Source organism: Colletotrichum costaricense (assembly GCF_030867565.1).
Source record: "Colletotrichum costaricense strain IMI 309622 chromosome Unknown Scaffold_1.1, whole genome shotgun sequence".
Taxonomy (NCBI): Eukaryota; Fungi; Ascomycota; class Sordariomycetes; order Glomerellales; family Glomerellaceae; genus Colletotrichum; species Colletotrichum costaricense.
Window position 1 is genome coordinate 2,921,737 of NW_026848230.1, and position 25,066 is coordinate 2,946,802.

General features: G+C 53.0%; 12 protein-coding genes across 12 annotated transcripts; 5 read left to right on the forward strand and 7 right to left on the reverse strand.

Moving 5' to 3' along the window:
- Nucleotides 1-1,681: 1,681 nt before the first annotated feature.
- Nucleotides 1,682-2,121, forward strand: CCOS01_01022 (uncharacterized protein; the record flags this gene model as incomplete). The annotated part of the gene is made up of 4 exons (XM_060449218.1): nt 1,682-1,792; nt 1,851-1,868; nt 1,919-2,043; nt 2,106-2,121. The coding sequence occupies 4 exons, from the start codon at nt 1,682-1,684 to the stop codon at nt 2,119-2,121; spliced, it is 270 nt and encodes an 89-aa protein (XP_060320656.1).
- Nucleotides 2,122-3,113: 992 nt separating this feature from the next.
- CCOS01_01023 (uncharacterized protein) lies at nt 3,114-3,263 on the forward strand (the record flags this gene model as incomplete). Its single annotated transcript, XM_060449219.1, has 1 exon — nt 3,114-3,263. One exon carries the CDS (start codon nt 3,114-3,116, stop codon nt 3,261-3,263), a length of 150 nt encoding a protein of 49 aa, XP_060320657.1.
- Nucleotides 3,264-4,779: 1,516 nt separating this feature from the next.
- Nucleotides 4,780-5,629, reverse strand: CCOS01_01024 (emopamil binding protein; the record flags this gene model as incomplete). Its single annotated transcript, XM_060449220.1, has 3 exons — nt 4,780-4,970; nt 5,031-5,166; nt 5,228-5,629. The coding sequence occupies 3 exons, from the start codon at nt 5,627-5,629 to the stop codon at nt 4,780-4,782; spliced, it is 729 nt and encodes a 242-aa protein (XP_060320658.1).
- A 538-nt stretch (nt 5,630-6,167) lies between these two features.
- Nucleotides 6,168-6,435, reverse strand: CCOS01_01025 (glucose-repressible protein; the record flags this gene model as incomplete). Its single annotated transcript, XM_060449221.1, has 2 exons — nt 6,168-6,261; nt 6,314-6,435. The coding sequence occupies 2 exons, from the start codon at nt 6,433-6,435 to the stop codon at nt 6,168-6,170; spliced, it is 216 nt and encodes a 71-aa protein (XP_060320659.1).
- Nucleotides 6,436-8,316: 1,881 nt separating this feature from the next.
- CCOS01_01026 (uncharacterized protein) lies at nt 8,317-8,920 on the forward strand (the record flags this gene model as incomplete). Its single annotated transcript, XM_060449222.1, has 2 exons — nt 8,317-8,356; nt 8,412-8,920. 2 exons carry the CDS (start codon nt 8,317-8,319, stop codon nt 8,918-8,920), a joined length of 549 nt encoding a protein of 182 aa, XP_060320660.1.
- A 2,385-nt stretch (nt 8,921-11,305) lies between these two features.
- On the reverse strand, nt 11,306-13,615 carry CCOS01_01027 (uncharacterized protein; the record flags this gene model as incomplete). The annotated part of the gene is made up of 5 exons (XM_060449223.1): nt 11,306-11,824; nt 11,890-11,952; nt 12,013-12,441; nt 12,508-12,569; nt 12,634-13,615. 5 exons carry the CDS (start codon nt 13,613-13,615, stop codon nt 11,306-11,308), a joined length of 2,055 nt encoding a protein of 684 aa, XP_060320661.1.
- Nucleotides 13,616-14,929: 1,314 nt separating this feature from the next.
- Nucleotides 14,930-15,592, reverse strand: CCOS01_01028 (uncharacterized protein; the record flags this gene model as incomplete). Its single annotated transcript, XM_060449224.1, has 1 exon — nt 14,930-15,592. The coding sequence occupies one exon, from the start codon at nt 15,590-15,592 to the stop codon at nt 14,930-14,932; it is 663 nt and encodes a 220-aa protein (XP_060320662.1).
- Nucleotides 15,593-17,266: 1,674 nt separating this feature from the next.
- On the reverse strand, nt 17,267-17,548 carry CCOS01_01029 (uncharacterized protein; the record flags this gene model as incomplete). The annotated part of the gene is made up of 1 exon (XM_060449225.1): nt 17,267-17,548. One exon carries the CDS (start codon nt 17,546-17,548, stop codon nt 17,267-17,269), a length of 282 nt encoding a protein of 93 aa, XP_060320663.1.
- A 314-nt stretch (nt 17,549-17,862) lies between these two features.
- CCOS01_01030 (uncharacterized protein) lies at nt 17,863-18,345 on the forward strand (the record flags this gene model as incomplete). The annotated part of the gene is made up of 1 exon (XM_060449226.1): nt 17,863-18,345. The coding sequence occupies one exon, from the start codon at nt 17,863-17,865 to the stop codon at nt 18,343-18,345; it is 483 nt and encodes a 160-aa protein (XP_060320664.1).
- A 122-nt stretch (nt 18,346-18,467) lies between these two features.
- CCOS01_01031 (uncharacterized protein) lies at nt 18,468-19,876 on the forward strand (the record flags this gene model as incomplete). The annotated part of the gene is made up of 3 exons (XM_060449227.1): nt 18,468-19,082; nt 19,193-19,589; nt 19,650-19,876. The coding sequence occupies 3 exons, from the start codon at nt 18,468-18,470 to the stop codon at nt 19,874-19,876; spliced, it is 1,239 nt and encodes a 412-aa protein (XP_060320665.1).
- Nucleotides 19,877-21,028: 1,152 nt separating this feature from the next.
- CCOS01_01032 (uncharacterized protein) lies at nt 21,029-21,307 on the reverse strand (the record flags this gene model as incomplete). Its single annotated transcript, XM_060449228.1, has 1 exon — nt 21,029-21,307. A coding segment is annotated over one exon (279 nt), but the record flags the coding sequence as incomplete, so codon positions are not given.
- Nucleotides 21,308-21,904: 597 nt separating this feature from the next.
- On the reverse strand, nt 21,905-23,833 carry CCOS01_01033 (ATP-NAD kinase; the record flags this gene model as incomplete). The annotated part of the gene is made up of 3 exons (XM_060449229.1): nt 21,905-22,350; nt 22,416-23,667; nt 23,726-23,833. 3 exons carry the CDS (start codon nt 23,831-23,833, stop codon nt 21,905-21,907), a joined length of 1,806 nt encoding a protein of 601 aa, XP_060320667.1.
- Nucleotides 23,834-25,066: the final 1,233 nt, after the last annotated feature.

Consider the following 25,066-nt stretch of genomic DNA (forward strand, 5'->3'; position numbering starts at 1 on the left):
AGGTAGTATTCGGACTATTTTTTGGGGGGGCGGTTCCTAACCGATTGGCCTTGCCCGGGAACCTGGGGACACTTGGTGATGGGGATTTCAACTACCGCCGATTGAGCTATCGCAGTCGCTTCGAGGAACGAATTGGGAAAATGGGGGGAATGGTTCACAGTCCTGCCCTTTATCGTTAGTATCACTCTTGGCGGGCTACCAGAGAGCGGCAGGCATAGCTAAAGCTGCTGTCTCACCTTACTGCCGACTCTCACTCCATCCTGGCTTGGAGTGCTATCCTTCGCACATCGAAGGGAAGCAGATCGGAAATACCTAAGAGACTAGGAGGTGGGCGTGGACTGAAACTCCATGTGATTATCATTTTTGTCATTGCCAACGTGAACATGTTAACCGCACTCCAAGACAAGAGCTGGTTTGGGCTCTTGCAAGCTTGTTGATGTGTATCGGGCCTTGAAATGCATCAGAAACAGAATTCCCCGTATTGGGGTCATTGGATATCATACGTCTACTTCATGATAACTCTTACATGAGACAACGTATCAGTGCTACTGCAAAGTCTTTGACCCCGAGTGCGCAACTAGTCAGCCTAGGACAGATACCGTTTAGCTTTATTCGATGGATTCAGATCCTATCAGAATCTCTGGGCCCTTCCTACCTTATCCAAAAGGATTTCAGCTCGTATCAACCCAATGCCCTCATTATATTGTTTGTACTGGTTCACGTAGATATCTCATTGACCATATACGAACAATGTACGCCAAATATGCTGTCAGAAACGCTCATAATATTCGTACCAGCGGTGTTGAAACAGGATATCCGCCATGTATAATGCCGATTCTTTCATCTTGTGAATACATTCTTGTTCATGGCTCGGCGTATGGATGGTGGTGCTGGCCGAGCGGGTGTTCCGGGTGACGTTGCTCGGTTTCGGTGGACTGAATAAAGACATCGTTTCCGGCCACGAGTATATGGAAACATGACCCTTATGCCCTTAACTTATACTTGGAAACCTCGGTTGGAGCTTATAGAGGCAATGCTCTATGTCACGAACTTGGCAAAGTGCTACATGCTATGGCCTCGGCAGAGCCCAGCTCTCATCGGCTTTGCGCTCGATCTCATCTGGCTTTCGGCCTGTATGTAAACCACCCAATATCACTTGATCTTTGTTGAGCTTTGAGAAGTATTTGAATCTCAATGGTCTCATTTCAGCATTAGTCTCGAATAGATTTTGAGCGGCTGAGCCCACGGAATGTGGGGGAAAGACGCCTTCATTCTCACACTTCACCTCGCCACGAAGAATGAGTGCAGCAGTAAATGCAGCTCAATCTACACAGCCTGATTGTCCCAATAGAAGTAAAACTCAGAAGCATATTCGTCAGTGTCTCACGACTCCCTCTTAGGATATCCGAAAAGCATGGACTTAAATGATGGTAAAATGCGTTCAATTGATTTGACTTCCTGAAGGCTGTAATTTAGACCCACGAGAACAACGACAACATCAAGGGCGTCTTTGGGTCCACTATGAAAAAGCATAGACTCCATGATCTAGATGTTTTTGACTCCTTACCAACCTGATACTTATACGCTGATGTCTCTTCTCATATCGCAGACACCTTCGCATCATCCTTGGCTTGAGCTGAATCACCAAGTCACAACTTTCACGCCCCAAATCAATCAAGCCATGAAGTTCGGATTCATCATCCTGCTATCCACAGCAGTTACTGCTGCTGAGGACGAGAATACACGATGGTGTAATCACGAACCAAGTGACTCCGACCTTACTTGTGATGGTGTGAGTAAATTCATCATAAGATACCTTTGCAGACGACACGCGACTGATTCTGGCTTAGAGACCATCCGTCTACTGTGTAAGTATCCCTAACCCGTACCGACGACTGGTGCTAACTTCCTCGAACAGTGTGACCGGATTCTCAATACCTTGGCGCAGCCAAAACGAAAGAAAGATCTCCCAGTCAAGCGCTCATGTGGCAGGCAAGGTATACATGTACGATCGAGAATTATGCGGCTGCTGGTCTCATTGGTGTAAGTCCCCTTCTACTTGCAATTGATGCTGTAGCTCAGAACTCGAGCTAACCATGGGACAGCATGCCGCCTGCGTAAGAACGTGCACCAGCCACGGCCATGTCAATACCAACCCATATACCAGTGCTAAACGGTGATATTTTAACGATTCAAAGGTATCAGGGAAAGATTATCTTTGTTTGACTTGCCCGCTCAAAACGATTTAAGGAGAAAGGCGCCGGTCTTGGGGAGGCGGATGACTGTATCATACTTGTCTGGAGTCGTGTAGATGAGAAAACATTTCCCTGGCTGTCGTGAAATCAACTCGTGAGATGGTACACGTACTCGTAGTTTCTGTGTATGGCAACCCGAACAGCTATGCTTTCTGTATTGCGTGACTAATAGGCGGGAAGATGCATCATCGGTCTTGCTCCGCGATGTATGATCCGCTCGTATCTACTGCTGGACTCCAAAGACACAAACACACACAAGGCAGTCAGACGATCACGTCATGTATATTCGGCCACATCTCCCGCTAGGTCTCACATCGGCTCTGCCCCGCGTTGCGCGCGATGGGACGGCTTACACTGTCGGTGGGCTTAGCAAGCTCACTTTTGTTACTGACTACATATTGAGTCTAGCCATCAGCGCACAAGGAAAACCGCCGGCCATCTAATCTCCAAAAAGCCTACTTGGCCGCCGCCGGTCATTAAGCCCGACTGCAGGAATTTTTGTTATTCCAATGTGCCTCAATACATTTAATTTTGGAGGGACGATGAATGATTGCCTTGGCGAATGCACGACGATGACTGTGTTTGAAATAATTGATTTTTCTCTGAGCAAGGAGAGACATTTCTTGACACTTGAGCATGACACTTGAGCATGACCCTATGTATTCCGCCCCATGATATCACGTAAAAATCCTAACATAACTTCCAGTGCGTTTAGCTATCAAGGCCAAGACTCTGAAAAGTAGTCGAGCGAGTAGCTAATCAACACCGGCCGTGACGAACTCGTTCTGGCGAAAAAGGAGACAAGCAACTTAAAACTATGGTCTGCGCCGTCTCGGCAACAACCTAATTTTGGGGGAAATGACACCAAGAGCCTGCGCCTCTCTGTCGAGGCGAGCCTCAAGAAGCTCCAGATCACGTACATTGACCTCGCCACCTCCACTTCAGGGACATGACCGCCGATCTCCCCGAGATCATGCGCTCGCTGAACCAGCTCTTCACCTCGGGTAACGTCTTATACTTTAACATAGCTAATACTCCCGTGTGGATTGTGGTCATGTGCAACGACTATGCCCGGCATCAAGACTCGGGTTAGTTCTCAGTGTATCAAGCCAGGTGGTCTGCTGCTGACCCGGACTTCGAGAGGATCATGATCCCAATCTGCCTGGCATAGAGCATGGCCTAGTATTGTGGAGCACGCTCGGCCACGTGCCGTTCAAGCCTAGGGACTAGACTAAAGAAGTCGGCTCAGATATGCACTTGACGGGTAACGGGCGCGAGGCGTTAGTGTCGGAGAGAAGGTTGCGTTACTTTGGTTGCTCTAGCATACGTCTTCCATAAGGCACCCCATGTTTCCCCCATCTTGGGCGGTCGAAAAGTCGATCACATTAGGATCCGCATCGATGCCCTAAGTCTATGGCTGGTGAGAGAGGACCTTGATGACATCGAAACTGCCTATCCTTTCGACATCGGTTTTCCGTACAACCTTTTGAGCGGGTATGACAAACGTGGCGCGAGTGAACTACAGGATATTTGGACTGCCAATATTTGCGGGATCTTTGATCATGTCGAAGACATTGACCCTATCTTGCCGAGATTTCCATAGCTTTACTTACGTTTGATAGTTTGTAGTCTTCGAGGCAAACAAGTCCGATTACGTCATCTTCGTCGTCGAGGGCCTGAGAAAGCCCGCGTATCTCATATACTTGATACTCTGGGAAACATACATTTCGCCTGGTTGAGCTCGAGGGCGGCCTAAGCTGAAGGCAATTTGAACCTCGAATATCTTGTCTGCTTGCATAACTCTCATGCTGCCGGGTCATGAGCAACGAGAAATCTTAAGGTCCAGCGATCTCGGCGCTCTTCAGCGGATGGACCTGGATCTACAGGGCGAAGTTATCGGTGGAAGAACGTAGCAACCAAGTTAATTCGAACAAGGCTAGGAGACTCTAGGAAATATTCAAGACCACACCCGGAACACCAATTTGGACGCCTCCTTCATCTGGCGAAAGGAGCTATGAGTAGTATCTCCCCCTTCTGCTGTCGGCTCTTCCATGACTGTAGCAGATCCGATGGAGAAGTGGGTCGACGTCTCTGATCTGGACGGCTTCAATCTGGGCTACGTCACTTCACCGGCCTCGTTTCGGAAGATGTCGTGAATCTGCTTGTGCCAAAGTCACGAAGGTATGGCATATACCTTGAGGCTCTAGAGCCTGCCTCGACGTTGCGCGAAACCGTCAAAAGGCTGAACTCGGCTCAGGGACGACCACGTAGGCAGTGAATATAAGTATGATACGTATCAGGAAGACAAGCCGGTCTTTGGTAATGACCACCTTGGAGAGAAGAATTAAGAGCAACAATGCGAGCTTTCCATGTAAGACGAAATAGCTACAAGATAGGGTAGACAAGATGATTCAAAAGTTAAAAAATCGCACGAGGCTTCGATCAAAGGCTACGACAAGGGCAATTGGGCAACGGCTGACATTATGTAGTACATGAATAGCTTCATAGGCCTCGAGATATACGCTCATAGGTTCTTCCTGACGCCTTGGGCCTTGAAAGCAGCAGAAATCTCTCCATATGCCACGTATATGGCATAGATCGGGATAAAAACCCATAGCATATTGAAGAAGACGAGGTACACCCAAAGGTACATGAAGTTGCTCGTGTCCAAGTAGATGTTGCCGGTCAGCCATTCGGGGCAGAAGGTCATAAATCCTAGATCATATCAGTTGACCCACTCGTTCCCGGAACGCCAGACATCAGTTGCCAACTCACCGCCATAAAGCTCCGCCGTTGCGATGACAATCATCCAAATGTTGACCTTGGGGTCACGCTTAGCAATGCTGTAGCAGATCCACACCGCCAGCGGTCCGGCGCCGAACACCGTTAAGAGCTCCAACGAAATCACACCCTAGGGGCCCAACAAGTTAGCCAGCATCTCGTCTCTGGAACAGCCCTTTTCGGCAACATACCAAGTCCGCGCCGGCCCATCTCTTATCAGCCCGCGCATAAACCATCCACAACTGCGCAAAGGGATTGCTTCCGCCCGCTTGGGCGCCATAGATGCGATCTGAATGACCGAGGAAATTGGCCGGGGTCGGGTGGAAACCGCTGAGGTCGGCGTCGGGCACGTCGGCGAGAGGGATGTAAGAGAAGAAGCAGTGATAGAGGAAGCTGCCCTCGAGGAAGAAGTGGATCAAAGCATCAAAGGCGTGCCAGATGAAGAGGACGCGATAGCTCGTCGATGTGGCGGGGTGGAGGACTCGACGAGACACAGCGATAGCTATGGACAAGAGGACGACGGTTGCTGCCAGGGAAATGAGCGTTGTCTGATCGAACAGATCCGGCGGCAAGGTTGAAGATGTGTTGGACATGGTAGGCAGGAGCGTGACGTGCAATTGACTCTATTCGTTCTTGATGATCGTTGATGAAGTTGTGTCGCGCCAGTAGTATGTTGTCACGTCCAACAGTCTTGCGACGTTCAAGCCAAGGATCCGTGCACCGGAACCCCAGGCCCGGTGTGGGGTAAGCATCAACACAAGTGGAGACTATTGGTGAATTATGCAAGGATAGATGTTGCATCGAGTGAAAATCATCATGATTTCAGATGGGATCTGGTGGAAAGCCTAGAGGTGGCATAACTTAGTATGTTTGGTGCCATGGATTGATTAATTAGACAAATCAGATTGTGATTAAATAAGGACTTTGAGGAACAGAAATATTCGATTATGACAGGTGTCACTCATAAATAGGAATTCGATGTGATCTTGGCAATGCAGTGGCATTAAAAGCTATTCTAGGTAGAAGATCCGTGATCAATTCCCAGGTATTCCTGCCTCATTGCGTGTCCCGATCCGTTCCAAACGCCTACTCATTGAAAATTCCCTGGTGTTTGGGTATCGTGGGAATGATTTAGTGCTTGGCCTGCTCCTTGTATCCCTCGCCCTTGAAGTCGTGCTTGGACTCGTCGATCTTGTCGCCAACGGCGTCCTTGGCAGCGGAGGCACTGAAGAAAGATGTTAGTTAAAAGCCATCATGAAGGTGGAAGGAACGCTTACCGGTTGCCGATGGAGACGTTGTCGTCCTTGGCGACCTGCTTGTTGGTCTCCTTGGAGGCGGTGGCACCGGCCTGCTGGACAGACTCGGAAACGTAGTTGGCGGCGTTCTTGATGGTCTCCATTGTGAAGTAGGTTGGGTTGTTTGGTAGGTTGGTTGGTGGTGTTGTTTGTTTGTATTGAAAGTTGATTGATTGTGAGTGTGATGAAGAGGAGAGAGATTGTGGTAGTGGTGGTGGGAAGAAGAGGTTTATATAACAAGTTGGCAGCAGTCTCGAGGCGCCCTCTCGTATGGAGGGAAGGCAGCTGCTGCCTCTTTTCGGCGTGGTGCCTTTCTGCCTTGCGGAAGTTGCCCCGCTGACAGGTTGAGTTTGATCATTCGAATACCCGTCGGTAAGGAAGGAAGGCACCTCACGGATGGGAGACAACGACACCTCAAGGAAGGAGGTACCTCCCGCTCCATCATAGCATAGGAAGGTACATCGCAGGTTGCCCCTCCGTCTGTCTGCCCCTCCCCCTCGTTTGATTCCTTGTCAAGTTCCCGAATGCAATAGTTTGGGCCGTGCCTATCGGGCTTGTCTCTCCCTGCGCGTGTCTTGCCCCTCCTCCGGGCTTGCCCACTCGTGGCTAGAGCGCAGTTTCACCCCATCTGGCAAAGACGCTCAGGGTCTATCATGTGAACTGAAGAAATGTCGTCATAGACTGTGACATCCTTCGCAGTTACTCCAGTTAGTGGAAGTTGAGGATGGATAGTATGGCCAATGCCCAGAAGCCAAAGGGAGGTCTCTATCGAAAATGACCAAGAGGTGGCCCAGGTGGCTCTTTGCGGACCTTCCATGTCTGTTTGGCAGTCGCACCAGCCACAGATGAGGAGAGCTACATACAGCTCTGGCAACCTGCAGGAGCTTTGGGCAAGCTACCTACCGTGCATTCCCAAAGTGACGTCAGGAGGACGTAGACGCACGAACGTCATACCTAGGTGGGTAGGCACGGAATTGGTAGTGTCCCCGCATGGACCTGGATGGTGGACCTATTGTGTATGGGCCTGAGGCTGGGCTTCCACTTTCAGCATCCCACGATACATACATACATACGTACCTTGCGGTACTCTAAATCTTTGCGGCCCCCCATGCCATAGAAGGACCCCACTTGCATCTCTAGGCGCACAATACGATGGGACTTGCATGGTCGTTGGTCCATCCGCGATTGCAGCAAAGACAACCATTGCCACATGCAAAGAAGACTTGTCCATTCTCGCGTCAGTCGCGTAATGCTGGCCACCGAAATACGTCAGTTTGTCGATTGCGAGCAGTGGCCAGCCAACCAGGCTACACGTCCTGTCTTCAGAGAGGATGGCATTTTTGCAAATCTCGATCATGCTGTCTACTTTCCCCACCCTCTCCGGGACATCATCTCCCATCATCTCCCATTATTGGAAAACACATCCACACTCTCCCGGTCTCACCCACGGAAGCCAAGCAGGCTCGCAGCCACAGTGGATCACACGATGAGCGCAAAGAGGGCAAGCAGTAAAAGCAGATTCGACGGGACGGGAGAGCTATGAACAAGCATCAACCACTCGAACTCAGCTTCACCGGGTGAGCACAGATCAATGAGCCTACTGGACAGCGCCAACCACCGTGTTGCTGATTCGCTGCGTTACAATAGAGCTCCATGCGAAGTGACGACACCGCCAGGTAGCTTTGTGCTTTGGGCCCAGCAAGCCATCCAAGGACCGTTCTGGACCACCCAAAGCGTTCGAGAATCCAGACAACATCGCAGCTGCCAACCCCCAGAGTCCGCGTCTGCCCCTCTGCCTTCTGGAGTATGGAGTCGGTCGTCTGGATGCGGCAAGATGCGGGTTTCAATTTGCACTTGCGCAGCCCGGCGAATTCCCGCAACCTACGAAACAGTTGACTGTTTCCCGATTCGCCCCTCCACAGCAAGCACGCCTGTATGTCATCGAGATCCCCGATGAACGAGCCACTGGGAACAATCACAACACGATGCGGAAGAAGGCCCGTCTCCTTCCCTTCCATTTACTGCGTAAGTCTTGCCTCCTGCTCCATACCTTATTATTGGTACATTCTGTCACTCTCAGCTTTATGCTCGGACGTTCTTCTCCGGTCAAAGGCGGCTGATTGTCCTGCAGCATGGGGGATCCTCCACGCTGCGTCTCATGTGATGCTGATGCCACAATTGCGGCATGGCCCAGCTTTACCCTTGGACGGACGAATACGATGCGAGGAAAAGACCGATGCATTTCCCAACAGAGCAAGTACTTTCTTACGGGAGAGTATCAGGCGCATCTGCTCGTACCGTCTTGCCTCGCCATCAATTCGGTTGACAGAATTCGTGCACGACAACATGCGGAATTTTCGCTGGGCCGCGTTGCACATCGTATCCACTCTCGTTCAGATCTTCGCCTACGTACACCAGCTTTTGATCTCGTGCCCCTCGTCGCGACGTTTGCCTCCTCCCGGTTTGCTTATACCGTGTCTCCATTGTCCGACTTCCCGAATCCGAAAACATCCCACGGAAACTACGTCACAGCAACGACATCGCCAAAATCACATCAGTAGTCGCTCTCGCTGTCCATTTTGCTTCTGAAGCACTGAAGCCACTATTACAGCGGACCTTGAGGAACCCGATTGCTACCCCTCTTCTGCCCCTCGGCTGGGCACGTCTCATTCTTAGACACTGCTTCCAACATATCCGTCCGCATTCCACTCAATAAGGTAAGGCCGTGTTATGTCAATCAGCGGAGCCTAGCGTCGTCAGGACATGAGCCTCGGAGTAACCTGTAGCCCCGCCGCCGTTCTAGAGCTACTTGTACGTCGTCAAGCTTTTGTTGGGCTGGTGACCCAATTCTGAGTTCCTCGTGTAAGCTTGTTGTCAGTGCCTGTTGACAGTCCTAGCTCCCTTGAACGTCGCTACGCCTTGTGCTTGTCAACTCTAGCCTGAACCCGAGACTCAAATCAAGCCGCGGCTCATTGTCCTAAGTTAGGCCCCTCATACGAACTGTCCTTCAATAGCTTCTCGCCGCGTGTCTTTCTGGTCAATGCAGCCGTCGGCGCCCCTGGCTTTACCCCTCCATGCCATTCCATGGGCACGCGGGCTGTTGCATTTGGGGAATGCGCCCGATCGAATTACCCGTGCAGAAGACACAAGGAGAAGCGGCACCGAGATATGGAACGATGCGTCGATCGTGGACGCTAAGGCGCGCCTGGCGTGGCCCCGCCTACCCAGCTTTTCTCCGTGCAGCGATTCTCTCAACCCCTGATGATCGATGCTACAGTTGGTCATCGACCGCATCGGCGGGTAAGTCCGTTCGGCGACGGGGGCGCGGGGCATCTCGAATCTCGACCTCAGGTCTCGGATTGCAGGGGCAGACCGCTCCGTGGCCGTGCCCTTGACTGAGGGGTAGGTTTGTTGTTATTCTGCCTTTGTTGGTTAGCACGGGAGAATCTGCCTGGAACGAGCTGCGCTTGCAGAGAATGGCTGTAGCAGGTCAAGCATGTGTGGCTTTGAAGACTGGGCAAGCATGCACCTAGGGGAGACATGCTCAAGAGTGATATTCGTTCACCCGAGAAGAGGTAGTCCTTCTTTCCCATCTCGACTTCTCAATTGCTCATCTTCTGTTCTCTCTAATTCACATCTCTTGTCTCCCACTTCCTTAATTCATTAACGATAGGGTTACTGCTGGGAGGGCACCACAAGAGGACAAACAGAGTGGACTACATCCGATATACCAGTTCTGCCATGGTCATCGGCGACACGCTCCAGGGTTCGATCTTCCCAGAGTCTGAAGATGCCACATAAGACTACTGGCTGCTAACGAGAACCAGAAATATACGATTGGTAGATAGCAACGAACGAACGACATTTCCATCCCCTTCTTCCTCTTACACAGGACCACATCAGTCCAGCGGAGGCAGATAAACTCCCATGCCAAATGGTTTTCGTGCCTAACACCAGCGACCTGAATTGCTTCGAAATGGATAATAGATCTGGACCTGAGACCAATGGATCTGAATACACTTCCAGGGTTTGAATACGCTTCCAAGTGGAATAACAGATCTGGCGAACAAGGGCACGAAATGACATGGTCAAACCCCGCAGACGGCAGATCACCGCCTTCATCGAGGTTACACCGCAGGCGTAAAATCACTGGGGCCATGCGTGAATTGAGGGGACTCTGATATCGCTTACGGGGCTGATGCTATGTGGAAAATCAAATGAGACCCATAAGGCCCAGAGGACAGAGGAGGAAGTTTACACCTTGACACCGACAGAATCCACCCGTGGCAGTCAAGCGGCATGGCTATCGGACAGCGTTGATGTTCTGTCAAGTGAGAGGGTGCTGAGGTGCACATATTCCGACCCAACCCTATTGTCCAGATATTTCCATCTGGCTTAAAGAATCTCAAGGCTACGCGGCACATAAGCTGTATGCCCCTGTTGGTACGAGATATCTGCTGGCGCTGATGAGAGCATCCTGTGCAAGACCCCCATGCCTTGGGACGCCTCTCGCATGTTTACATGCTGGCACGCACAACACCATATAGCCCAACCTGATCAAAGTTTTACACTATATGGCCTCAAACCTTCCTTGGAAATCTAACATGGGTGTCATCGGCACATCTGTGACGATCTGGAATGATATACGAGGTGTCTCTCCAGTCCTGGGTGACCTTCTACTTCATACACGTGAGAGTGAGACAGTATCGGGCAGAAATCGGGCATCACGAAGACACACCATCACATCCCACTTTGCTCACATCACCCTCGCCGCGCGCCGGCGAGCTTGCGATGTAGGGTAAACCGCATCCAGTAGAATCCCACATGTCTTCTTCCGATCGCGACATCAAGAAAATGCGACAACGTGCTAGCTAATGCCGAATTGTCACCGAGGCGCCCAACGCGTACGATAATGCCAATCTTTCGCAAAACATGGTCTCAAAGTCCGGCGAAGGCGCGACCTCGAACATGCCCCTACTGCAAACGCAGCTTCAATGGTGGCGTCAACCGGCCGACAATCTCGGCATGCACATCCTTCAACCCCTGTAAGACATGTAAGTCCTCCGCGTGCAGTGCCCCCTCTCCTTCTCCTCCTTCTTCCGCCGCCAGCTCAGCCGGGAAAGGCTTCCAAGGCCGCTCGTCGGCCTTGCACTTATCCCACCCGGCAATCCGTCCGTCAGCAGCAACCGCAGCCGGCGGCGGCACGATGCCCTTGTGCAGATACGCCCTCATCTTCTGGATCGCGCAGATCGAAGTCGCGGCGAGGGTGCAGTGCCCCTCGGCCTCGAGCTCAAAGACGCCGGCGCCGACGAATTTCCGGGACGCGGCGACGGCCTGGGCTAGCGGCGTGACGGGGTCGTGGGTGTTTCCGACAAAGAGGATCGGGAAGGAGGTGTTGACGGGGTCGGGGGATTCGAGGTTCGCGTCCCAGCCTGGGGAGGGGAATTTGGCTTGGATGTCCCAGCCTTCGCAGTACATCATGAGAGGGAAGAACTTGAGGCCGAAGGGAGTCAGCTGATCATATACAATTCTTGGTAAGACTGGCTGATGGGACTTACGACGTCAGCGAAAGAGGTGACCTTGGATACCTTGTCAAAGACTTGCTCCAGAGTCTCATTACGCTGGTAGAGAGGCCCGTCAGCAGATGTTCTTCCTGACCCATGCTTCGTATTTGCCCTCACCTTGTACCTCCGGTCACTGCATCCAATCGCCTTGGGGCTCTCCTCGGGATAAATGACCATCTTGAGATCCGCGTCACAGGTGAAGCCGAAATCAGGCGCAACCACCACATCAGAGAGGTCATCGCCCACATGCAGACGGTTCAGCAGAACAGCCAATAAGGGAAAGACCTTGGTGGGAGAGTAAAGCGAGGTGAAGAGCAGCTTCCGTATGTCGGCCTCCAGTAGCACGATGGGCATGTGTCCCGCGCGGGAGACGACGATGAGTGGATCAGCCCGGAGCTTGGCCATTGTCTGCTCGTATCGTTTCTTGATTTGCGCTGAGCCGCCGTCGCCTAGACGGTAGAGGGCACATGCGTCCCTGGCGAGGTGGCAGTAGTAGAAGAACCTTTCCAGGACTGCATCGGCGTCTCGCATGGCTGAGATCCACGTCTAACACTCTTTTTTTAGCATCCAAGTGACCTGGACAACGATGATATATCACGGATACGAACTCACAGGTATATCGTACTCCTTGGCATCAACGACGCCATCCAGAATGAGTCGCCCGACCGCATCAGCTGTGTAACATAAATAAGATCAGCCCTTACTATCTTACATGAAGGACATTGGGCTGCCACGTACGATACATGGCCGCAAAGGTTTGTCCTAGGAACGTGCCATAGCTGAACCCCCAGTAGACTAGTTTCCCCTTTGTTGAAGGAGGAGCAGCTTCGCTGGGTGACAACATGCCGGCACTGAGTGGCGTGGTGTCGAACCCGTTGTCCTCAAGCCAGGCATCGTGTGCGCCGATGATGCTCTTCATATCTGCCGCTACATTAGGCGTAGCCATGTATTCGAATCCGCCCTCCTCGACATCCTTCTGAGAGCACAGCTTGGACAACGCCCTGGCACGCTGGGCAAGCTGGTCCAAGGCGCCGGACGTGGCATTTGGCAGACCGATGTCGTGAGCCATTGCCAGCCAGGTCAGCCTGTGCATATAAGCAAGGTTGTTAGCCGCGGCTGAAGGTTGCTCGCCGGGCTTGGTGTCGACAAAGCAGTCAGCCCGTGGGGTCGTGGCGCCAATGCCGCGGGGGTCGAAGCCGATGATGTCGACGCTGCCTCCGGCGGCGGCCTGGATAGTGGGACCGAACGGCGGGAAGGTGAAAGTGGTGCCTGGCCCGCCGGGTCCGCCCGGGTTGAGGAGAAGCGGGGACTCGGAGAAACGCCCCGTCTCTAGGCCGTGGCCGAGAGCGGGGAGGAGAACCATAGCGACATGGACCTTGGGGTTGTCGGCAGACTGAGTCAAGGGCCGTTGGTAATCCATCGGCACGGTCAATCGGGCGCACATGTAGCCACGGCCCAGGGGAAACATGCCGGGTAGCTCGCATCGCACCCAGAGGAGCTTCTCGCTCGTGGGTATGTCATCCCAATCGGTGAAGACTGGGAAGGGGCCTTGTTTTGGATGAAGGATTACATTCCGGCCATGGAACCATTCACTGAGTTTCCACAACCAGAGCACAAATAGAATGGCTGCGAGGACGACAGGCCTCCTCCAAGATTCCGCCTGCCGTGAGTGAACGGGCCGATAGAACGTGTTCGACTCAGCGAAGCTTTTCGCCGACATGATCGAGAAAACGAAAGTGGCAAAGAGGTGTCGAACAAGATTCAGACGATAAATGGACCGGTGGTGCTATAGCTATGGATGGGCAAGGTAAGGTAGGAAGAGAGAGAGGCACGAAGATGCCCTAACGACTACGTCGGTGATGAGTAGACGTTTGGCTCGCACTGATGCCTGTCAGCAGCAGGATTCTGTACGCAGTACGGATACTCCGTAGGCGACATACTGTAAGACGCGGCTACTGCACCATCAGCGCGGCACGCCGCACGACAGTTTGGCGCTGGCCAGTCACAAGTTGGGATCGGCGAATCATCCTTTTCCATCGACCTCTTGGCAAGGCGATCCGATGATTTCAGCAACTTGTCGAGACTTGTCGAGTAATTGAGATGCAGTAAATGCAATGCATGCATGAGGGAAATTTCCCCTGATTATCTTGAAGTGAAGTCTCGGTGACTGCATGGTGAGTGTAGGTAAGAACTTGGTTGAGGAAGGGGACGGACACTAGTCCGGACGTCGAGAGACGTTTGAGGCGAAATTTGCGGTGCCAAGAGCCCCCCCCCCCCCCCCGAAGCAGCGTCTGGACCGGCTGTAGTAATATTCCGTCCACGATATAGGATACCTGCGGCAGCGCTACCAGAGACAGCTCGTGGATGGTGGAAACGCGGAGACGAGTCAAGACATTGTATTGGTGAATTGGTCCAGGGCTCCAGGACAATCAAAAGGTGTCCGCCCCTTCCTCCCGCGTCTTCCAGACCGGCTAGACCAACTGGCGCGTCTGAGGGATGGCCTTGGCGTGTACGATAAGCGACAAGCAAGTGCCAGGGAGATATCCCGCGATGTTTCGCTGTTTTGGTTGCGTTTGGGGACGGAGCCCACAGCACAGCTTGGGTTCGACCATCCGCTCAGCCCAGCCACCAAACAAAAAAGAGATCCAGAGGGTGGCGGATAATATGTCCATCTTGGAAAAACCTTGCGGTAATTACCCCGTACATCGTACAGGCGAGTTCCTGAGACAATGACATTTGATGCTGCTTAGAAGGCCCTTTAGAAGAGTCCCTTTTTAGAAGCCCGCCACAACGTTCGCAATAGGTTCCGAGTTGCTGGCTGGCCTAGGTAGTCCGAACGCATGAATGGAGCACCGATAGAAACCAGTTCGTCTAAGAGTTCAATCAGATAGCGGTCGAGGTTCGCGAACGTCTCAGATCATCCGCGAGAGCTATTTTCGGATTGTCTGGAGGATATGCGACGAATGAGACAAATGTGCGCGGCCTGGAATTGTTGCTGGTCTCTCATAGGAGATCACCGCGGCTGCTGGTGCTGTCACAATCGCTCGAGTTGCATTCTAGTGCCGTTTGACCGGCTTGGCCGACTGTGAGCACCGAGATTTGCGTCCAAGGGGCTTGGATGATAGAAAGCTTGAGGTAGTGACGGTGCATCCGTCTGAAGAGGTAAGCGTGTTTTGGTGTGTAGGGCCTTGCGCAACCGGGGCGGGCGACGAATATCGGCAAAGACGAGGAGTGTAACCCTTGGGAACATCCGCCGTTGTGATTCCTGACCAACGGGCCTGGGGTCCATGTAGAACGGGGGAGTTCGTTCTCGCTGGAGAGACAAACCCATGCCATCATGGCTCCTCTTCCTCTGTCGGCACTTGGAAGAGGCAACATTTGTCGACGACCAACGTTGCAGGTGGATGGGATCGTAGGGTGCATGGACGCCTTCAGGGGGTAAACTACGACTCTGGGCGAGAGCCAAGATGGAATAGTCAAGTAAGCTTGTGTTGACCAGGTCTCGATTCTCGAAACAAACAATTCCGGTGCAGAATGCGCGGCCATCGCCATCTAGGCCAGGCTGCCCGGAGTTTTGGCCCCCAGACTCAAGAGATTTAGAGTCAGTCTGTTCGTAGAGGGTGGACGAAATGACAACACTTGGACGCAGCCAAGAGCGACGATGGATGGTCTTGGTAAACTCTTGTCTTTTGAGCATCGGCTTGCGGACCCAATGGCGAAGACAGACTTGCTCCCCAGAAAATGAAGCTGCAACATTGGGAATGGGGCCGCTGGAAAGTTGCTTATGCGGAAGGACTCGCGCTGCCCAAGAAGTGCCACAAGTAGTTGACAGGCTGGTTTCCAAGACTTTAGACTCCCAAGACCAGCCATTCCGCGCCGTCTCTTCCGGACGAAGCTTTATTCTTCCTTCCCTCCACACTCGAAGCCGGACCACATGGCGGAAAGGAGATGACAGTTGATCACAGACGGCGCACTAAGATGGCGACAGCTGCCGCACAGTAGTAGCCTTTCGGCTGGTTAACCTAATGCCAAGTCAAAGATTAGCTGCATCGAATCAAGAACGAATAGATGTCACAAATTTTCCAGGCTGATGAGAAATCCGGCCGAATGTTAGAACCTTCCATACCTTAGCTTCTGTGAGGTACGTCCGTAGGTTGGATGCAGATTTGATGTAAGGTACAGAGCAAAAAGGGCACGCACGGGATGCGCTTGGTGAGAAACCTGAGGTGAGCGATGCAGGTAGACGTGACAGGCAGGAGCCGGCCAGCAGAGCTTAGGCGTTTGGCGAGGCAGGAAGAAAACCTGTCAGAGTCTCTATTTGCAGCCTGGAAACCTCGCCCTGTCCTTGAGGCAAGCGCGAACTCTTTCCTTCCACACCCAACAAAGTCTTTGCAACGGTCATACCATACACACAATGAGGCACCACACAGACAGCAATTCTGATTACGGGCAACGACAACGATTCGACTTCCGGCTCATTGGCTTTGCAGAATCTGAATGCCTTCAGGCTCTCCCCCGGTTCGTTTGCCTTCTTCTCGCCGGAAACCAGGCGGGTCAGGCACGTGCATGTTCGCTTCGAACTGGGCATATCCTGTCGGCTTCAACCCACCGGCCTGCATTGAACACTCGCGAACATGGTGTGTCATGGGGCAAGCCGCAAACCGCCCATACGGAGTACACATTACACAAGAACCGCAAAACAGACTCTTTCCCGTTCAAGGTTAGGGAAAATAGGGGCTTGGTCTGATGTCCCCGGCTTCCAATGCTAATTTTGGCTACAAAACGGAGCCCGAGCAAACAACAATGTACAGACGACCACCATCAGCGGAATCCTTACGACGGCGACTATCACGCAACTCCGAAGTCTCAGACACGGGCAGAAGTATGGGAGAGTGTCGCACCAGACCAGAAAATCCAGCACTCGACACTGGACACTCCAACGGTACCGCACTGCACTCACAGTCAATCGACCTCAGACTCCCCATGCTCGGTCGAACTCGTCTGTCCTCTCTGCATTGCATCCCAGTCTCCATCCATCCACCCGGCCCAAGACTCTGTCACGGAATGCAATTGGACCCTTTTTTTCGCTTTGTACCGTACCACGGGGTTCTTGGGGCTCCTCCTGACACTTGACAATTGGCAAACCATCGGGGCACGACTGTCATGCGTTTGCCCCTCTGCCCACCACTAGACGTCTTTCCATCATCCGCAACCTGGAGTTGAGGAAACATTCGCCAGGGACACCATCCCGGCAATTGGGTAGAGAAGGCGGGCCGAACAGCGCTGTGCACGACTCGCTAGAGAAAACAACCCGATTCACTCTTTCCTCAGTCTTTAGCTTTAGCGGCTCTGCGTCCTGAGTATGCGTCTCTCACCTGTGCGGCGTGCCGCGGACCAAGAGGTTACACGGCCGGGACGTGGCTGATTGCCCTTGGCTACTTGGCGGGCTTGGAGACTCCATCCGCCGCGGCACCCGACGACGCCAATACCGGGGAGATCTCTTGTGCTTCTTGGCCGTTGCATCGATGCTCGATAGTCTGCCCTGCTGAAGGGGGGCAGCAGGTAGTAAAGATGGTACCAGACGGAAGACGACACCGGCCATACGGCGACCCGCCAAGTGCCAAGAGAATAATCCGCCCCTTGGCACAACCATGAAGGTATGCTTAGATGCTACGCGGGATTCTGAGCCCTCTGAATTGTTCCTTTCGAAATCCACCAACACCGAGTATCGTCCACGCTGCTGCTCACCCGCCACCTTCGTCCCATCCACCCAAGCAGAAATCAACGGAGAGACGCAGAGAAATGGGCAGTATCGTTGCGGTGCACGTCCCAGCTACCATCGCAGGAGTGCTTGGCAAAGTCTCATGAGCGACTGACCCACTCTGCAAATACTGCGTCCCTTGACCATCTGCCAGAGAGTCGAGTCGGATCTGTCTACGCGTCCCGGGGGGTCACCCATGCCCTCCCATGCCCTGGCAACATCAGAGCGTGGATCTCTGGGCCAAAATTGGCATCCTACCTGACATCTCTCGGCCATCGCATAGAGGCACGGCGACGATGCCAAGACCTCCTAGTCAGGTCTCTCCGTCAAGCTTGGTCTCGAATCGCCCTCCTCTTGCACACTCGACCGCGGCTGGCCTCCCAGATGGATATCCCAAACCGACCTGCCCAATTGGCTCGCTGCCTGTCTCTGGTGTCACCTGCGTTTCATGCCTCGACTGCGTCGCTGACTGCTTGGACCTCACGCTGAACAATATCCAGTCCCGCTGGGCGGATTGTCTACAATGTACCATCGCTAGCCTACTCGTCCTTCGGCCATCCCTTGGCGTTATTCGGAGCTTTCCAGCTGGGCAATCCCACCTCGACCACGACGAGCACCCCCTGCCTGCGCCTCCGTACCGACTCGATCAAGAGCCTACCCCAGACGGTAGCCCCTCTGCTAATGTCTGAGGGCCCACGACCGACTTGAGGCTTTCGACGGGACTCTATCTCTTGGCATCTTGGCGGCTGTGTCTCAAGCATGTGGCTAGTCTCCAGTCTCAACTCATCCATCTTGGCTCGTGGGGAAATATATGAAAGCTAAATTCTCGTGCTTTTTTTCAGATCTTTTCTTCTATTTCTTCTTTAGCTGTGCTCGACTGGTATCCTGTCTCTTCTCGGTTTTCTTCTCTCTCTTCTTCAAGATTTTTAAAAGCTATCTTCAATTCTTCCGCTGGTCGTGTCCTTATTATACAACTCTACGCCTATTACTTAGTGTCACCGTCTCGCAGACCACCCTTCGCCTCTTCCAAGAGCCGTTCTACCCGAATCACACCAAGACATACCGACTACCCGAACAGATCGACAAGATGGTCAACCGCTACATCTTCGCCGTTGCCGGCCTGGCCGCTCAGCTCAACGCTCTGCCCTTGAACATCAACTTGGGCGCTTATTCACCTGCCTTGGTGGTGGGTGATGGTGAAATTTCATTTGGCGGTAGAAACGACGTCTCCCAGTTGATGAATGTACTGGAGGGCGCCGCAGTTAATGCTGCTCAAGGTGCTGCGAATGCTCCGGCCGCCGCCCCTGCCGCTCCCGCGGCACCTGCTACCCCGGCCGCCCCTCAGCAGCCTGCTCAGCAAGCCGCTGCTTCAGTCGGAGGTGCTACGCCGGTGACTGCTTCGTCCGCGGACAACCAGATCAACGAGGTCAGTGGAATCTTCTAGCTTTCGGGCGGCTCATGTCTGTGTGTACGGGACACACACGGACGCTAGTACTATCAGACCAATATCAGCTAACACATTACCTCTCCAACCAGGCCCAAGCCATTGCAGCCCTCCAAGGAATGGGCAAGGAGATCGCTCCCCGTGTACAGCTTACCAAAGCCCGTCCCGCCGAGAAGCGCGATCTCTCCGGTTTCGATCGCGCTCTGAAGTACGCCGAGGTTGCCCTCACTAAGGGACCCAAGATCCAGCTTGGCACTGGTCAGGAGGGCTCTGGTGTCGGCATGATCGTCGACAACAATCAGCAAGCAGCAGCTCGTCCTGGAACCGGAGGCGCCGCTGAGGCCGCACCCGCTACCCCCGCTGCACCCCGCCCTGCCGGCGCTATTGTTGCTCAGCAGAAGGTCAAGGCCCGCTCCGACGAGGCCCAGCAGCCCCCTCGCCGCCGTGCCAAGGTCACCACCATGTACGTTCGCTCCGGCGTTCCTGCTGGTAAGTAACAGATAAGTCTTGGAACACTCGAGGCACACGCGGCTAATCACTACGGAATAGGCGTCGAGATGACCCCTGAGAAGCTCGTTGCCCGCGATCCTTCCGCCCCCGTTTCCCAAGTCGTCCCAGCCACCAACAACAACGTTGTCAAGCGCGCAGTTGAGGAGCTTAACTCACGAGGCGTCAGCGGCGGCGCCATTGACACCGTCAACCTGAATGTCAGCGGTGAGGGCGTCACCATGACCTTTGTCGAGACTCAGGCCGACGATGTGGAGGACGAGCAGTAGATTGCTCTTTCGCGTGTGTAATCCCGGAAACCCAAAAGAGCTTATTCAACCAAACCCCCAAAATTGAGAACGTTGCCACGATTTGTTTCTTCTCCTCCTTACCTCATTCAAATATTTACGATTCCCGGCCTCAGCCCTAATCCCTCGTCGAGATCCTTCCGCTACTCTTCACTCACCTGAGTAATCGGCTCACTATATACAAACGGCTCACGCGTACACACAATGGGTCTCGGCTTGCCTTCGCTTTTTACGGGCCTCAAAACCTCCTTGTCTTTTATTTTTACGCCATGATATCAAACATTTTGGGAAGGGTGGTGTGGGTGTTCGTTCTAGACAAATCACTAGCATTCGGCGTGTACGATTCTCACTGATAGTTGGAAATCGCCTGGTTATTTCTCCTTATTGGCTGTGGCGGTCGGCGGCGGCGGCGTATCGAGTGGTTGTGTATCTGAACCTTTTTTTTTTCTTTCTTTCTTGCTCTTCTCTATCTCAAAAAAATACCTCTTTGCCATCTACCCAAACATTGCCCAGCGATTATTGATAGCTCCGACTTCTGCCTGTTATGCTTTCCTTGAGAGTTCCTTTTTTTAGTGCATGTAGAAACGACCGGAAATCACAAATGCCTGTTTCGTCTCAAGCGAAAAATCGACCAGACGTGGGCTCTGCGTGGCGGTTCCAGCATAAAAAAACAAGTAGGCATTATGTGGAACCTGCAGCTCAAAGGGCAAAAAAAGCCGCCTATTGACCGCCTATGGACGTATGGCGATCAGTTCCGAGTTGTTGTGGTTGTGAGACGTTCCATTGTGTTGCCGGCGAACATGGGACCAGCGGAACGTCGCAGCATCTGTCACAAGTCCCCTCACCCTGGTAGATACTATTAGAGCCGCATACAACCCATCGGCGGTATCCATGCTGAAATCGCCCAGGGGAAAAAGACCCAATGGGAGAATTGTAGCGTTTCCTTTGTCAGCGCACGACTCAGGGGCCATCCTGGTTCTGCGGGAGGTGGGAGGAAGAAGAAGCCAAGGGAAGAAGCCAGACCCATGACCAAGGGTATCCGCGGGTGCGACCGAGCGGGCAATAGATGCGCTGCGAAAGCCCGCGGGGGGCCTATTCGTGGGTGAGGGTAAGGCCTTAGTAAGGTGCCCTGCTCTAGGAGTCGTAGAGCCAGCGAGGTTGGGCGGGTGACGCCGGTCGGTGTTTTAGCTTGCCGCGTTTGTTTTGTCGGGTTTGGCCTGGATTGCCCTGGGTTTGCGGTTTTTTTTCCCTTCGTGTCTTGGGAGGAGGAAACACCTTGACACACGCAGAGATGAGTCTGTCTACCCATCGTCCGGGTGACGTTGTCTGCTTCCTGCGCACAGTCTGCTTGTTGGGCTGTTTCTCGTTGTAGACTTGATGGGATGGAGGAATATCGACCAACGTGGAGGAAAAATCGTAGATGGCGAGCACGAAAACGACATCCGGAGCCCGCCTCGAAGCCAGTTGAACAAACGAATTGCTACTAAGACGGCTGTGTTGCTACGATTTCTCGGAGCTCATCCTCTCTTCTTCGCAACTCACATCGCACCCAGGCTAGGCTGAAAGACGTAGTGCCAAGCTTAAAGGCAAAGCTTAGTTGCGTTCGTGAACCTAGTCGATCTTCGTTCTCGGAGGCCAAGTGGCCACCCTCCCGAAGACGGGATGTTCTCACCTCTGAAAGACTCAAAAAGAGGTTCTCTCGAGGACGTGAACCATCTCCGGGGCTTGGCGTTTGGATTTATAGTCCTCCGTAAGGCAGGATTGTGGTTGCAGTGAGTGTGCTTTCTTCCTGGGCTGGCCACGCGGCAGGTGACAAAAGATTTGAAATATGCCAAAGTGCCCATCCTCTTCGTCTGCGTGTGACCATGTGAGTTCCTGGTTGTGGTGACAGCTTGCCGACTGATTGTCGTTCGGAAAGTTGCTATCCGAAGCCAAGCCTTTTGACTCTGCGTGTCGTGGAACTTTTCTAGACTTTTAATCGTTGGTCGCTGATTCCCTGGACGAATGGATCTACTTCTCCCATTCTTTGTATTCCTTTTGCTTTTGGCGCGTATTCCACCCTAGCTTGCCGCTGATACTGTTGACCCAATCTTCGCTGCGCCGACCCTGAGCCTGGACGCTGGCAAAGGGATAACGGCTAGCGCTGATCGTCACGTAGTCTCCTGGAAATAGCTCAACGCGCTCGCGACCGTCGAAGCTGGCCCACGAGTTGGTCCTCGCATCGTAGGGCACGCCCACACGAAGAACAATGGTATCGGGTAGGATGATGGGACGGAACGAGAGCGTGTGTGCGCAGATGGCAGTGACGAGCATGACGGGGTTTTCCGGGTGGCAGAGTGAACCGCCGGCCGCCAGGTTGTAGGCGGTGGAGCCCGTTGGGGTCGAAACGCAAATGCCGTCTGCCAAGACGGAGGTGAAGTGTTCGTCGTCACCGAAGATTTCAGTGTACGACATTGCTATTGGGGTGGCATGATCAGTAATCTAGAGTTCGCTCAGCAGGGAAGCATGGTCGAGGACTTACTTGGATTTGGACCACGATCGACGACAATCTCGTTCAATATCTCAAAAGTTCCGTCTGGTTTGTGGGTGTGTTCATCTTCCCTCTCCTCGCCCACTAGCTCTTCCACGAGGTCAAGCTTTCGCCCGTCGTCGTCTTGGCTCGAGCTGCTCTCTTCACCGTCCACCAGCTGTTTTCTCGTCTGGCTCCTCATGATGGTTCCCTCAAACCGCAACCGCAAGCTGACTGTAACGCCTTTATTGAAGGCATTCTCGAGGATGCTTTGGTAGTCTTCAAAATCGAATTTCGTCAGGAAACCCAAACTGCCGAGGGAGAAGCTCAGCACCGGCGGGACAATGCGCTGGAAAAGCCAGCTGGCGTAGAGTACGGTACCGTCGCCACCCAATGAAATAACAAAGTCGAACATGTGCGGCCGGTTCCGACACATGTCTTCATTCCAGTACCGAAGACGCTTCGATATGCCTTCCTCGCTTGTCCCAGGTTTCGATGCTCCTGACTCGGCAACGTCTTTTTTGAGCTCTTCAACTATTCCCGTCGCATTGAACTTTTTGTTGTCCTTGAACTTTTCTTCCACGTAGACTGTATACACAACATCCCGCTCATGTGACAGGAGCCATTTGGTCAGTTCCCGTGTGCGCGCAATCAGATCCGCATCGTGGATCTTGGTCAGGAGAAATATCGTCTTTACGCGGAATTTGATGCGCATACTGCTGAGCCGTCTGCTAAGCTCTCGGACTCCCCAAGCCATTTCACTCAGCTGCTTCTTGGTGAGTAGTCGGCTATGCAGCTCGTCGTCGTCGTCAGAATGGGTGAGGTCGATCTGCGAAGCAGACTTGGTAATCTCGGATCGCCAGGACTTTTCGTCGGCCTGGCCAACGTCACTGCCTTCGGGGCTATCGGCAGCCAGAATGGACGCTCTTTGCTTAGCGAGCCGTCCCTTGGGCTCAACAGTCTTCGACATGCCCGATTCCCCAGATACATCACAGGCACCGACATGTCGATGAGAGTTCTCATAGGTGGGATGACCGTGGTGGTAGTTGTCCGTGGTGGCTTTCGAGGCGCTTGATACCGAATTCGACCGAGAACCCTGGTTGCTGGCGGAGGCTACCGCGTTTCGAGCTTTTCTCTGGCTTTCGAGGAACTGGTGTACGATGCACTCAGTTCTCTGGCTAGGGTGTCGCGGCAAAGGTCTGGAAGACTCGGACGTGACTAGAGAGCTTTTGCGCCGGTAAGGGTTTCCAGGATCAAAAGTGACCTATCACAGTCTTAATACAAGGCATGCTGTTTGGTATGATGCTTTCAAATCCACATACCTCGACAGCCTTTTGGTAGTCATCGTCACTTCCGCTTGAATGCACATCCTCCTCTTTCTCAAAGCCAACACGCTTTTCCGTCTCGTCGTTGGTAGTCTCGGCACCCATTTCCCGCAGCAAGAGCGTCGCAATGACGAAGAAGGCGAAACAAGTTGGCAAAGTCGCGACGATGGCGGGGTAGCTTGATCGCGGTTGGTACTTGTAGACGACTTCGATGCGGTCTCACAGCATTAGCAGCGGATTGAAAAAGGAAGTGGTTTCGAGAGCGTGAAAAGCAGGCTCAATCGTCGGCAAACTAAAGGTTTATTTCGACCGCGTGCGCAAAGAGAAAGTTATCAAGTGGCTGTCTCTCTCTCTTTGCGTCGCACAGTGCCCATATGCAGTGGCAATGAGGCGATTGGGCAAGCAGAGAGTGTTCGCGATTGTAACCCCGAGGCACGTTCCCCGAAAGTATGAAAGAACAGATACTAGGATCCAGGTTGCTGCCGATGCCGAGGCTCACACAATGAATGAACAAAGGTTTTGTTCTAAAGAGCGTGACTCGGAGAAGTGATAGGCAAAATCTATCCAAGGAAACTAAAGAGGTAGAAGAGGTTGCAGAGAGAGAGCTGCCCACCTCAGCTTCAACGGGTGGAAGCTTCTTCAATCAGCGGGGCCAAGGTGTTAGTGATGATTGCAGCATTGTCCGTAGCCATTAGGGTGCTGGTTCGCCCGCAGTGGGCCGAGCTGACCAACATGGAAGTCAGTTTCCTCCCTGCGGGCAGGATTAGTGAGGTGGGGGGCCTATCTGTCCATGGCTTGTGCTGCCGAAGAACCGGGGCGGTAGGGGGACAAGTCGCTGACGTCGTTGCTGTTTTAGGCGGTGGGACTCATACCTTAGGACTAGACTGGTTCACGGGCTGGTCAAGTAAACGCATCAAGAATTTTAGATCTTGCACTTGTCAGCTTTGCAGTTCTTCGGCACTGTACCTCTGCGATTGAGCATAGTACACCAGGAAATCAAGAAAGAGGCACACGCCAGGTAGCAAAAGGGTCCAGGACCTAATACCAACCGAGTTGACCTTGCGGACGTCCGCATGACCATCTATTTACTCTTGGGGGAAAGTCTGCGCAGTAGGGATCTAAAGCTAGACACCCATTGGGTTGCTGACTGCTGATTAACATCGGGTGATGCTGCTCGCGTACTATCTAACATGAGACGATCACTCCATCACCTTGGCCGCCTCGGATGAGTTTGTTTTCCCGTGCAATGCAATGTGAGCGAGAGGCATCGCCAGGCACATGGCACTCCTCCATTTCCTGTTCGAGTGAGGAATGCCCTATCCCAAGTATTCCGTTTGG